At 51.9% G+C, this 13,375-nt stretch overlaps 1 protein-coding gene across 1 annotated transcript in view; it reads left to right on the forward strand.

The window, feature by feature from the left end:
* Positions 1-13,168, forward strand: part of HS3ST4 (heparan sulfate-glucosamine 3-sulfotransferase 4) — a 52,329-nt gene extending 39,161 nt beyond the window's left edge. Inside the window, exon 2 of the mRNA XM_030229821.2 lies at positions 12,532-13,168. Coding sequence (XP_030085681.2) covers positions 12,532-13,168 — 637 coding nt within the window. The remainder of the gene's footprint in view (positions 1-12,531) is intronic.
* The last annotated feature ends 207 nt before the right edge of the window (positions 13,169-13,375 follow it).

Genomic DNA, 13,375 nt, shown 5'->3' on the forward strand with positions numbered 1-13,375 from the left:
CAATTACTAGTTAGCCATATGGCTCTTGCCCTTTTCCAAGGCATTGACCTCAAATAAACAAAGGCCATTTCGACCATTTGCCAGAGCCACCCAGTCCTGAATGCTGGAGATGAGCAGGGATTTCTGCAGGAGTGTAGCACTCTTTCTCTCACCTATGATTCTTTTCCACATGCAGATGAGGTGGAAACACCATCCCACGCACGTCCAGCTGTGTCCCAGGAGTCCCTGAGTGTGCCCTGCTCCGTCTCCCAGCACATTCCCAGCCACTGTTCCCTCGTCTCCCTTCCCCTCTGCAGTGCATTCCTTGGAAGCAGACTCACCAGGAGAACACTCCTGGCTTTCTCTTTTATTTGAGGCATGTGTTTGGAACAGTGCTTTTGTTCCAAATGAACACGTTGATTCATTCAGAAATGCAGTTTCTGTTTTTGAATCAGCAGAGCTGTTTATGCTCATAGTGTCCATAAAACTGTTATTTTAGTCCTGACACTGATGCTTATGAATAAAATTTAGATCTCGTTCAGAAGAACATTAGCTGTAGCTATTTGGCTTCTTGTTAAAGCATTAATTTTTATTGAGACCACATTGCCAAGCAGCTCCTTCTGCATCTTGCAGCAACCAAGTACCTCGAAGTGGAGACTTGGGTAGGACCAGATGGCAGCAGGTGTCCCCCAGAGCCTTGGCTCCAGCCACTCCATCTGCAGATGCTGGGTGATGGTGGGAACCTCCCAGTTCCCCCAGGTGAGCAGGGCACATTCTCAGGAGAGGTGCTGGGGTCTGCCAGAGGCCTCAGGAGCTGACACAGCAGTGCTTGCTCGTGCTGGGTGGATGTTGGCTGTTCTGGTGCCAATTAGCTCTCCTATGTATTTATTGCACCTTTTTGCTCGAAGCAAGCTGTTAAATGTCAGAAACACTTTAGCATTTTAGCAGAAAGATAATTTTTAATAGATTCCACCTACAAAAAGGAGCTGACTGGCAGAATATTAAACTCAGGGAGATTTATTTTTGCTCTGTGCCTCCAAACAGCTTGAGATAACCATTTTTGCATGGCTCCTTGCTGATTAATGCTGCTGTCTCCTGCCTGTCCTCCTCACTTGGTGCTGTGGCAGCTGTGGTCTCTCACATCCCATTAACCTTGTCTGCAGAAGGGATACCTGGCCAAAGCGAAGAATTAGCCCTTGTAATTAGGAATGTAAACAGATCTCACTGCCTGCTAACATCCACACATCCTTCCCTGCCTGCTACCAGTGCTTGTTAGGGCAGGATACCCCCAGACAGGCTATTCCTATCATCAGCTTCCCTCATACCAGCTTTCAATCATTTCTAGTTGAAGAAAAGCCCAAATAAAGCCCAAATCAAACCCAAAGTAACTTTGGTTCTTCAGGGACTAAGGTGGATGTTCTGTCAGTGCTGGTTTTGCTCTTGAAAAGTGCACTGGCATCTGGTGGGGTTTGCTGGGACTGTGGAAAGTCTTTCCTCTTCCTTAGCAGAGCTGAAGGACGCCTGGGATTCCTGGCTGGCAGTGGCCAAGCAGTTGTTGTTAGTGGGGTGATGTTTGTACCCTGCCAGCCCCAGGTGCTTCCACAGCAGCACTGCCTCAGGATCTGCGGGGATGTCACCTGTCACCTCTGCCCATGGCCCAGGTTGGGTTTTTGGGTGAAGCTGTATCAGTCTGTTCTGAGTATGAGCAGCGACTCCCCAGTGCAGGATGGAGCAATTGAGTCATTGTTCATAATACAGCAGCTTCTGGAAATTCAGGTGACTTTATTTGTTTCTCGGTGATATAATGAGCTGTTCTGAGTGATGCTAGATTTAATGGCTAAATCAATGTGTGTGTTTAGTGTTAGCCTTTATTTTAGCACTAAGTGACATGAGATAAGCAGACTTAGAGAGTGTTAATTGGTTTGTGTTTAGCATTTACACTAATCAGACTGTGCAGTGCTGCCCAGAGCTCTTCAACACTAGTGATTCTGTTTATCCAAACCAGGAATTGTTTACTCTATTGACTGGAGTGGCATCAGGCTGTTTTTTCACTCACTTGGATGTTACACTACATGTGTGAATTAACAGAGAGCCCTGGCTAACCCTGAGTGCTGCTGCACACAGCGTGTGGGGAAAGGTGGCTGAGCAAACCCTGCTGAGACAGAATGCAGCAGGGCCCCTGTGCAGGCAGCAGGACCAGCAGGGCAGCCCTCCTGCCTTCGTGCTCCTGCCCTCACTGCGAGCAGGGCAGGAGGCAGAGGAGGCTGTGCTCCCCATCCCAGCCCTCTGCCACATGGAGCTCCCATCACTGTGAGCAGGGCAGGAGGCAGAGGAGGCTGTGCTCCCCATCCCAGCCCTCTGCCACATGGAGCTCCCATCGCTGTGAGCAGGGCAGGAGGCAGAGGAGGCTGTGCTCCCCATCCCAGCCCTGTGCCACATGGAGCTCCCATCGCTGTGAGCAGGGCAGGAGGCAGAGGAGGCTCTGCTCCCCATCCCAGCCCTCTGCCACATGGAGCTCCCATCGCTGTGAGCAGGGCAGGAGGCAGAGGAGGCTCTGCTCCCCATCCCAGCCCTCTGCCACATGGAGCTCCCATTGCCCCATTCCTGTGTGGAGCCACTCAGCAGCAGGATCACGACACTCTTCCCATGGAGCACGCACTGGAGAGCTGGGACATGGGGTTATGGGCTGAGATGTGGGGCTGTGCTGCCCAGAGAGGGGAACCCCCAGGTCTGCCTGGCAGTGGGGATGTGCCAGGACCCTCCTCCGCAGTTGTGGCTGGGCTGCCTGGCCTGGGCTCACATCCATCCTCTACTGATGGGAGCAGATGTCTGGGCAGGAGCCCACCAGAGCATCCCAGGAGCCAGCAACACACAGCACGGCTGCCTTCAAAATGGCTTGAAAATTGCCTCACCATTGCTCTGTTCCCATCACCTGGCTGGTTTTATTAGAGTTGGTTTTGGATCATTTAATTTTTATCTAAACATTCACTTCCCAGCTGAGCTCTTGGAGAGCTCTGGCTCCCTGGCTGCTGCTGAGCCCCTGGAAATGGAACTGCCTGTAGGATGTGCTGACAGCCCTTGCTGCTGCTGGGAGCTGCCTCCTGAGCTATCCCTGGTCCTTCCCTGTGCAGTTGCAGGGCTCACTCTGCTCCTGGGCCCCTGACTCTTGCAGGGGTAGGTATGATTCACCTGTGAGAACCCACGGTGTGCTTCCCCAGCAGGGATGTTCTGGGTAGGAGACGTCAGACATGTCATGGCTGCTCCTGCTCCAGGCTGTGCTGGGAGGCACAGCAAGATGAATTCCCTTTTATTTTGCAAAGTGCTGTTTTACTGATTTCTGCCAACCAGCCCCAAACTGGGTTGTGGTGCCCCTCAAGTGCCACCCCTGGGGACAGTGGAGAGAACCTGGAGTCACCATTATCTGGAGCTGCAGGGGCATCGTGACAGCCCTGGGATGGACGTTAAATCACTGTGTGAGGGCCAGCAGAGGATGTCACTGGGGCTCAGGGAGGAAGCTCTGCAGTACTGTTTGCACTGACTGTGTGATCCGAGTCAGAATGAGAATCATAAATCTTGATTATTCTCTGTCTCAGCTGATTTGAACCAAATGCCTTGGACAGGGATATAGTTCACATCTCACTGAAAACTGCAAAAAAACTGATTAAATGTACAAACTGATATCAATAGCACTCTATCTCTGTTAATGCCCAAACTGTCAGAGTTTGGGGAGAGGATCCTGTGTGGGTGGGCTCTGTCCCAGCCCAGATCAGCTTCCTGAGGGGTTTCAGGGCAGCTTTCTCCCCGCTGTTACTTATTTTGGTACTTCACTCCTGCAATTCTGGCTGTTATTATGATGCTGTCAATTACAGATGGCATCTCTGATTCTGATTGCACTTTGCTTACAATTAAGCATCCTATAGAAAAATGGAAATGCTGGGTCATTAACATAGTGTAATAATAAGGTAAACCATTCAATTATGGAGGAAAAACCACTTTGAATAATAAGGATATTGTATGCCTAAAAGACATTCAGATGCCAGTGTATTACCATTCTTGCATACATAATAAATGAACTTAAACCCAAAAATAATCAACAGAAGCAAATAATAAATAACTGTGCCCTCGGCAGCAGCCTGGCTGGCATCACTCCCTCCAGGGGCAGAGGAGCAGCTCTGGGGTGGGAATGGACAAGCCTTGGATCTGTGTAGTCCTTGGCAGTTGTTTTGGGAGATGCCTTGGCCACTGCAGGACTTGTCTGATGCTGGAACTGATGTGTTTCCCACTGGCATGGCGAGGAGGCAGAGAAGGGGCTGGGGCACTGGTGTGATTGCTGCCTGCAATAGCAAGGGGAGCACTGGGGCTCTGCCAGGGCATCTGCTGGGCTCCAGAGGCTGGATGCAAACACTGGTCCTCTGTAGATTAAGCAGTGGGATATTGTGATCTGGACAGCTGAGAGGCTAGTTGGGGAGATCTCGCCACTCAGTGTCTCTGTGGAGGGATTTGGAGCTGGCTTTGCTAGCTCCAGCAACTGCAGAGAGCCCATGACCTCCCCACCTGCCCCTTCAGCTGCTCTGCTGCCGCACTGACGGCTTGCATGGATCCATCTCATTGACAGCTGGAAAAGGAACAGCAGGCTGCAGGTGTGAAGGTGCAGAGGGTCATGCACCTCTGACCTGCCCGGGGCTCCTGTGGCAGCCTTGATGGTGGTTTTGTGTCCAGCCTTTTTGTGCTGGTCCCTCTGGCAGGAGGGCAGGAGTCCCTCTGCCACCCCCAGGCTGCTGGAGCTCAGCACAGGCTGTGAACGATTACTGCTGTTTTCAGCCTCTTTGCCAGTATTGCTCCTCCATAACAATTCCCAGCCTTTTAGCTGTTGATGGCTTACCTATTACTCTGGCACTGTGTTAGGATAACATCCAGATACATCTGAAGAATAGAATTTATTTACTCTTTTCCCTGAAAAGCTTTTAGTATGATACAGCTGTGGTGCTTTCACTTAGGCAGCCATTATTGCCAGGGTGTTTTTCCGGGTAGAATTAAATTTCCCAGAAGATGAAAAAGGACTCCTCAGGATATGCAGCTCCAAACCACTATATTTTAATATTTTACTTCCCTGGCCTTCTTTGGGAAGGGCCCATCCCATCCCATCTTTGGGAAACTGGAGTGATTTGACCACCCAGTTGAGTCTGATCAGTGTTAGGTGTCAGCTGCACGGTGTGCACAGGGCTCTCCCCATGAGTTGCAGCTTTCCCACATCCAACTGGCTGTTCCAGGTACTGCGGGCTGCAATAGCAACAGCATCTGTTACTGACAGTCGAGAAACTTCCACAGGCATCACTTGTCAGGGCTGGGCTGGGTGGGAGCACTCCTGCACGGGTGCCCGTGTGGGCTCCTGGTGCTCTGCTTGGGGCAGGGAGAACACAGCTGCTGCTGGGGGCTCCTCCTGCTGCATGCTGGTGTTGATCTCCCAGCTGGGAATCCCAAGGCGGGGGGAAGGGAGTGTGTGGGATGGCTGCTGCCAGCTAGGTGCACTGAAATGCATGTTTCAGAGAGGTTTCTGTCCTGCAGAGATTGCACCTGTATCAGCATTTCATGTAGCTCTGCCCCATAGCTGAGCACTGGCATGGGGCAAGAAGAACCAGGGGAAAGTGAGTGAGCTGGCACTGAGAGGGCTTGAAATCCTGTGTTGGAGGGAATTCTGGACTGGAGCGGACTGGTTGGACTTGAACATCCTCAGTAAGAGGAGGCAGGCCCACCCCTGCCCGCCCGTGAGCCCTCATTCCAGTGCTTTGCTGTACCTGTGGCTAATACAGTAACTGAATCCAGCAGACAATGCTGAGAGATTCCCAGTGAATAGGATCATGGCCTTCTGTAGGGAATGGTAGTGACACTTTGCCAAAATAATTTTTACACCAGAGGGGTTAGAAATGTGCATTTCCAACCTTTTTCACAACCTGTTCCATGGCTGACCACTGACCAACAATAAATCTTGCACTAAAATTGGAGAGATTGGGCCAAATTTATCTCTGGTCAAGCAATGTCAGGCACTTCCCCATCAGGGACACCAGGCACTAACCTGAGCCTATCCAAGCTGTGTGAGAGCTCTGCAGGCAAGGGATTTGGGCACAAGGCAACAGCCATGTCCCAGAGGAGTTCAACTTGAGGAAAGAACAGAAGAAAGCAAGATTTAGCATTAGGATCATAATTTCAGATTACATTGTGCAAGTATCAACAGTCTACACTCATGAGAGCCTTGGGGAACACAATGCTGCAGCAGCTCTCCCAGCTAGCCTGATCAGTGAGGGCTGGTTTTAATTGCAGCTGAATGGATCTAACCTTGTGATGTCTGTTCACAAAGCATTGCCAGATTAATATAGGTTCCATAGTTGCTTCTGCTAAAAGACTTTAATGGATCAGCTTAGTACTCTGCTCCATGATTATAGCATTCCTACCCACCTATCATGCCTGAGCCAGATGGTCCCAGTGAAATCAGAGCATATTTATATTTTTGTCTGCTATTCAGCCACCTGCCCACTGATTTTGTTGCATAGTGGTAGGAGGAGAGGAGGCTTCCTGGGTGCAGTTTGCCCCCCTGCCCCTTTCCCAACCCCGGTATCTGTCCCACCTTCTAAAAGACCCCGGAGGAGCCACGGGCTCCCCTCTCAGGTTGCCACGGAGGCTTGTCTGGAGGGCAGCCACACTCCTGGGCAGCACTCCTGGCACGGAGACAGCTGTTCCCAGGGTGCTGGGGGATGTTTCCAGTTCCATCGGTGATGAGAGCCATTAAGAAGGTACAAGTACTAAAGAGATCTTGAGCGATGCCTATAAAACCTTTGAATCCTTGACAGAATCAATAGCAGGTTCTCAGGAGCAACTTCTTATCCAGGCCAACTTAAGCACATGCCAATGAGCCGTTAAAGATTTTGCATTTTGTGGAGACACAGAAGCCCTTTCATTGGGATTGTTGGACTCTAGACTAGGCGATATTGTGAAAAACCACATTAGGAATAGGCTGTGCTCCGAAGGCACTTTCCTCAGGGTCTGGGGTGCGGCTGCAGCGGTGCTCCTGAGTGCAGCCTCCCTCCCGCAGGCAGCGAGCGCCCGCGGCGGAGCCGGCTCCCCGCTGCAGCACCGACCCCTCCGCGCAGGGCAGCGGACGGCGACGGGGAGGGAGGGAGCAGGGCAGCTGCGCCCCATGGGATGGGGGTCCTGGGGGTGTTGGCTGAGACCCCAGGTTGGTGGGGTCCGCAGCCGCCCCAGCAGGCAGGAGCGGCAGGCACGGCAGCCTGTGCAGGTGGATGCCCAGCGGTGCCCGCAGCCCTGCCAGGCGCTGCCCCCTGCGCACTTGCCGCCTCCCGGATACCTTTACTATTGAAACGGATTCCAATTTGGCATCTCGGTTGCCATGGCAACCCCAAGCTGCCATTCTCTGATCAGCTCAGCTCTCAGCTAGTCAACACGCGTTAGCACCTGCGTTGGTATGGCAACCCGGGACCGCGCTCCATCCCGCCCTGCTGCAGACGGACGGACGGACGGACGGACGGACGGACGGCTCCAGGCTGCCCTGCACTCGGAGAAGGGCTGACCCTGCTGAGGGACACTGGGACACTCCCAAGGCCCAGCTGCTTCTTGTTCCCTGGCTGAACTGGGATCGGGGGCTGCCCCCACCCCGTCTGTAGCGTGCTGGGCTCCCACATCCTGCACGGCCTGGGGACGTGGGGGGAGACTCAGCAGGGACATGTCCTTGCAACCCCAAACTGCCCCTCACAAGAGTGTTCTGAATGGACAGTGAATGGCTCTGGAAACCCTGGGAAGAGGGAAAGCTCCTTGTTTTGGAGAGGGAAACCAATGGCACCAGCAGCCACTGATTTGAGGTTACAATCCCTGCAAAAGCAGAATGCAAGCCACAGAGAGTGGTGGTTCACCCCCTTCTCACAGCCACCAGATTCCTAACCATTAAACTCTTCCAGTGAGTCTCCTGGGGACAGTTTGTGTTCCTTTGGCCCCCAGTCTGAACTGGCAGCAGCTTTTCTGAAAAGGCTTTATAATTTGTGTTTAGTGTTTTTTAACAGACATATGTGAGCTGTTTGAATTAGAGCAATGTGAATCTATTAGGCAGCGACAGATGCAAGTTTTGTGTCTCTTATTAGAAGGGATTGGCTTCTGAGGTTTAGTGATGTGCAAAGGATTGGACTTTGGAGAGATTAAAATTATTTTCAGCGTTAAGCACAATATTTCTGAGCTAATGCACTCACTCTTGAATATAGATTCACAGACTGAAAAGATTATAAAACATTAAACCTATGTAAATTCAGCTGTAAATTTATGTTTGAACAAATTCAACAAGAGATTTGACTCGGGGGCTTATAACAAATGGGTTCTGCTTTTAATGCTTACTGCGGGCTCAGTTGCAATGCTGCTCTCCCCTCGAAAGTCCCACGCCTGCTGAATTACTGGCAGGTCACAGCTGACAGCTCAAGCAATTATACTGGAATGTGTTAATAATAAAAAGAAAAAGGATTCATGTTTGTCTTTTCAGAAGACAAAAGCAGCTGTTTGCTCCACCCCAAGGAGCAGCGGAGAAGAGCTCTGTGGGCAGGTGACACTTGCAGCACCTGGCCATTTCCTCTTTCCATGGCAGCTGTGCGATTCCTTGTCCTCCTCTGTGATTCCCCAAGCCCTGGGAGTTGCTATGAAGTTTTTTCTCTTGTTGAGAACATGAAAATACGGTTAACAAAGACTCCTTTTGAGTGGGATTGCAGGAAACCTGAAACATGGTGAACAAGCTGCCTACACAGAGATAAATGACAGCTGTGACTGAAGGAATAAACAAGATAATCTGGATTTAAATAAACCACAAGGGGATTTTGGCAACATGCAAATTCGCAAATTTATAAAATGTATCCTTTGAAAATAAAGAGCTTGTTTGAAACCCGCAGTTAAGAGCAATTACCAGAGCACATTTTCCCAATGAGGGCCTCTGCTCCCAGCCGGGGCGGGCGGGGGCCAGCTGCCCTGCCTGCCCCCCGCCCTGGCTGGGGCCCTCCCGTGCGCAGAGCAGAAACCTGGGGTGAGAGCAGCAAGGCCCCGTGCAGCTCAGGGGGCTTGGGGGTGCACAGAGCACTCTGCCCCTCCTCAGCCTCTGGAAGGAGAGAAATATCCAAAGCCCAAGCAAGTGCTCATTAATACATATTGGATCTCCTGCTTGGAGGACGAGGTAATTCCCGGGTCCAAGGCCAGCATGACAGTTTAGTTTTGGCACTGCACAGTGTAGGGATGCTGCACCAACCCCACAAGGGGATGACGCTGTCCCGTAAGGGAGCAGAGGGTTTGTTCCTGCCTGTGTCAGCAGAGCTTCTGCCAGTGGATTGTTGTCACTGCTCCCCTTTTTCAGGTCAGCAGTGATGAAGAGAGAAGAGGTGCAGGTGGGGAGACACCAGCGGCAGAGCCATGAGCAGACACGTCCCATTCCAGCACTTGGCCTCCTGCAGTGCCCTGTGCAGGCGTGTCAGGTGCAGTCGTTCCCTGGCCGTGCACCTTCAGCAACCAGACTGGCCTCGAAAGGGACACAAACACTGCAGGGAAAGCCAGAATGTGTTCCAGAGGGAGCAAAGTCCTAGCCCCATGCTGCACACTGCTCTGCACCAGCCGCTGCAGGGAGCGCTGCTCTGCCTGCACACACAGAGCTGGTTAGAATTCCGTCGGCACACACGCAATTAGGGCAGAGCACATGGCAGCAGCTCTGTGAAGGTTAACTGCTCTGAGGAGCATTCCTGCCGTGCCAGAGGCTCGGTTGCTGCAGCTTTAACACCCTTGTTATTCCCAGCAGCAGGAGCCAGCCGTGCAATGTCCTGCTCTCTGTTTGGCAGCAGTTATCGCGTGCCGCCGGCTGCACGCAGGGCACCCGACCCTAGGGCTGCAGGCTCAAGCCTCCTTCACCTGTACAGTGCAGCTTGGCTCCTGTCCCAGCAGGGCAGCACGTGGGGGGGATTCTGAAACACAGCAGAGTTTGGGCTAAAGCCTTTCTGTATGCATGTCCCAGAGCCACAGTCATTCTGGGCTCTGCAGGGCCAGGGTGTCCTGAGGACAAACTGTGGCTTCCAGCTTTATGCTTAAAACTCTACAGCAAATGCTGAATCTGCTTCTCCTCCTCTTTTCCTTGCTCACTGCTTCCCCGTTTTCTCTCCTCAGGGCCAGCCCATCCATCTATTTGTCTTTATTGTGCACGGAGTTAAACACAGTCCTTAAATGTGGCAACACTTCAGATTATTAGCTCTGCAATTTCTTAGCTCCTGTTTATTACAGGAACATCATCTGAAGGGGCAGTGGTAATTAACACGTTTGTTCATGCTTCTTTTATAAACCCCCAGTGTTTTTGTTTTATGCAAACCAAACCAAATGCCCTGGGACATCCAGTGCTGCTGTGGGGAGTGGACACCACGGTGGCTGCTGTCCTTGCTGCAGGTGGGTCGCTCCCCATCCTCCCCTACCAGCTGATAGCCACGGGCTGTGAGAGTGGGCACGGGGCAGCACCGCTGGTGGCAGCACCTCCCACTCCTCCACCCTTACTGGTACAGAAGTGGGCACCCAAGGGCTCAGCTCTGATCATCTGTGGGTCTATGTGCATAGCCATAAAAGCTGCTTCCTTCCCACAGGGCTGTTAAATTCAGGTACTGGATTCCCCAAGGAAGCCGGTCTGTAATTCTGTAGCATCTGCAGTCCCCAAGTGCTCCTATCCCTCCTAATTTTTTTCTTAATTTTTTTCTTAAAGGAATAAATACCTCAAGATACATAGTTCTGACTAATCCTTGCTTCCCTTCTGTGCTACTCAAGTGGCTGATGCAAGGCATGCATGAAGCACCAGAGTGCTCTGGATGGCACACAGGCTTGCAGGCACCTTGCCATTGGGAAGGCAGCTCCAGTGGGACCTGATGCCACGGGGATGGGCTGGATAGAGCCTGGCCAGCGTGCTGGCCCTGAGGCAAGGAGTGCTGCAGCCCTGCAGGCTGCATTGCTGGTACTCAGACAGGACTGTTCAACAGGAAAGGCTCTGCAACAGCACAGGGCAGCCAAGGAAGGCCAGCCTCTTCACCCAAAATGCTGAGGACACTGGCAGCCCTGTGGCAGCAGCAAACCCACCCTCACTCTTGCCTTGGCAAGAGACCCCTCATCACCCCTGTTCTCAGCAGAACAAGCCTGGTGGGCTGGATGGCACCAGTGGTGAATACACAAACTACAGAGGCGTTAAAGCCAGATGATGCCTTTAGCAGTCACATACGAGGTGACACTGACAGGCACATCTAGCAGGCTGTGCCTATCATCTCCTTCTGCTCCAGGCTTCAGCTGTGTAATTCCTGAAATGGGTCTTCCTGGGGCCCAGCAGTTTGACGTCAGCATTACTGTGGCTGTCGCTGCCCAAGGTGCTCTCACAGAGCCATTTCAAGCCTATCCACGTTATTTCCTCACCATATGTTTGTACTAAAAATAGTTGCAGTACAAAGGGATAATCCTGCAAGGCCATGGGCATGGCCATCCTCCATTCTGACACAGGAGATCTGCCCAGTGCCGTGGGTGCTTCCCCGGGGCAGGGGCCCTGTTCCTGTCCTTGGCACTGAGGCAGGGCTGGGGCTGCCCACGGCCAGGGCCACCGTGTGGCTGGGGGTGGGCAGCAGGCAGGTCCCTGCCTGTGGCACAGCCTCCAGCCCCCGTGCCGTCTGGCAGCACAACAGGTGTGAATGAGGCTGTGACACTCCTGCAGGGGACATCTTGTGGGTCCCTTCCAATTCAGCTTATTCTGTGATTCTGTGATCACTTAAAACCCTCTGGCTGGCTATGATAATCTTTAACTGGTGGCACTGGGACAAGAATTTACCTCTTCATTTTCTTAGACATAACTGCTATCTCACTGCAGTTTCATTTTACAATATGGTAATATGCTATCCAGGAAAATCTTGCTACATGCTAATTTATCCAGTAGGCAAATTCCTTTTGGCTAATAAAAGTGCTTGCACAGGAAGCTCAAAACCCAGCAGCAATTAATTATTGACAGAGCATGTGAATTAGAGATAAAAGAAAAGTCATTCTTTCTCACACACAAGATAGTAAATAAATTTAATTATTGTACTAGAAGCAAGGGATCTTATTCTGTATTAAGTTTTATTAGCTGAGACATTTAAAAGCATGTCATCATAACAAAAAGGTCCTGTGTAATCCGAACTGCGGCGCTCCGAACACGGCTCTGGAGTGAATAGGCTTAATTGAGCAAACGGGAGCAGATGGCTTCTGAGCAGACAGGTATTGTGCAGGTTTAGTGTCAATTAGCTCTGCTCTACACACGCCCATGGCAAATTGTCTGCAATATGTGTCACCAAGGCTGATGTAACATTTTGGGTGCCCTCCATGGCCAGGGGCTGAGAAGAAACAAAGCCGGAAGGATTTGGGTCTGGGGGTCAGGCAGGAGTGACAGCATCTCCCCTCCTGCATGTCCCATCACACCTGCACCAGGAGCCCACCCCTGCCTGGCCCCTTGCTAACCCCTCCTCTGCTTTTGCACAGGAACGTGATGCCCAAGACGCTGGAGGGCCAGATCACCATGGAGAAGACCCCCAGCTACTTTGTGACCAACGAGGCCCCGCGGCGCATCCACTCCATGGCCAAGGACACCAAGCTGATCGTGGTGGTGCGCAACCCCGTCACCCGCGCCATCTCGGACTACACCCAGACCCTCTCCAAAAAGCCTGAGATCCCCACCTTCGAGGTGCTGGCCTTCAAGAACCGGACCCTGGGGCTGATTGATGCCTCCTGGAGTGCTATCCGCATTGGGATTTATGCCCTGCACTTGGAAAACTGGCTCCAGTATTTTCCCCTCTCCCAGATCCTGTTTGTCAGTGGTGAGAGGCTCATCACTGACCCAGCTGGGGAAATGGCCAAGGTCCAGGACTTCTTAGGCCTCAAGAGGATTGTGACAGAGAAGCATTTTTATTTTAATAAAACAAAGGGGTTTCCCTGTCTAAAGAAGCCAGAGGACAGCAGTGCTCCCCGGTGTTTGGGCAAGTCCAAGGGTCGAACTCACCCCAAAATAGACCCAGACGTCATCCACAGACTGCGGAAGTTTTACAAACCCTTCAATGTCATGTTTTACCAAATGACAGGCCAAGATTTCCAGTGGGAGCAGGAAGAAAGTGATAAGTAGAACCACAAAATCAGGAAAAAAATACTTTTTGTTTTTGGGATGTGGATCATCATTTGAGACCCAAAACTCTCTTGGGGCCAGAGTCTCAGCCCTGTGTGTAACAGGCTCTTGTGTGGCCAGGGCTGCAGCAGAAGTTGCCCCACGTGTGCAGTTGGAACTGTCGTGTCACCTCGGGCTGCACTCGGGCTCTCCCCACCAGGGCACTGG

The sequence above is a fragment of the Serinus canaria genome, chromosome 14 (assembly GCF_022539315.1).
Source record: "Serinus canaria isolate serCan28SL12 chromosome 14, serCan2020, whole genome shotgun sequence".
In the NCBI taxonomy this organism is placed as follows: domain Eukaryota; kingdom Metazoa; phylum Chordata; class Aves; order Passeriformes; family Fringillidae; genus Serinus; species Serinus canaria.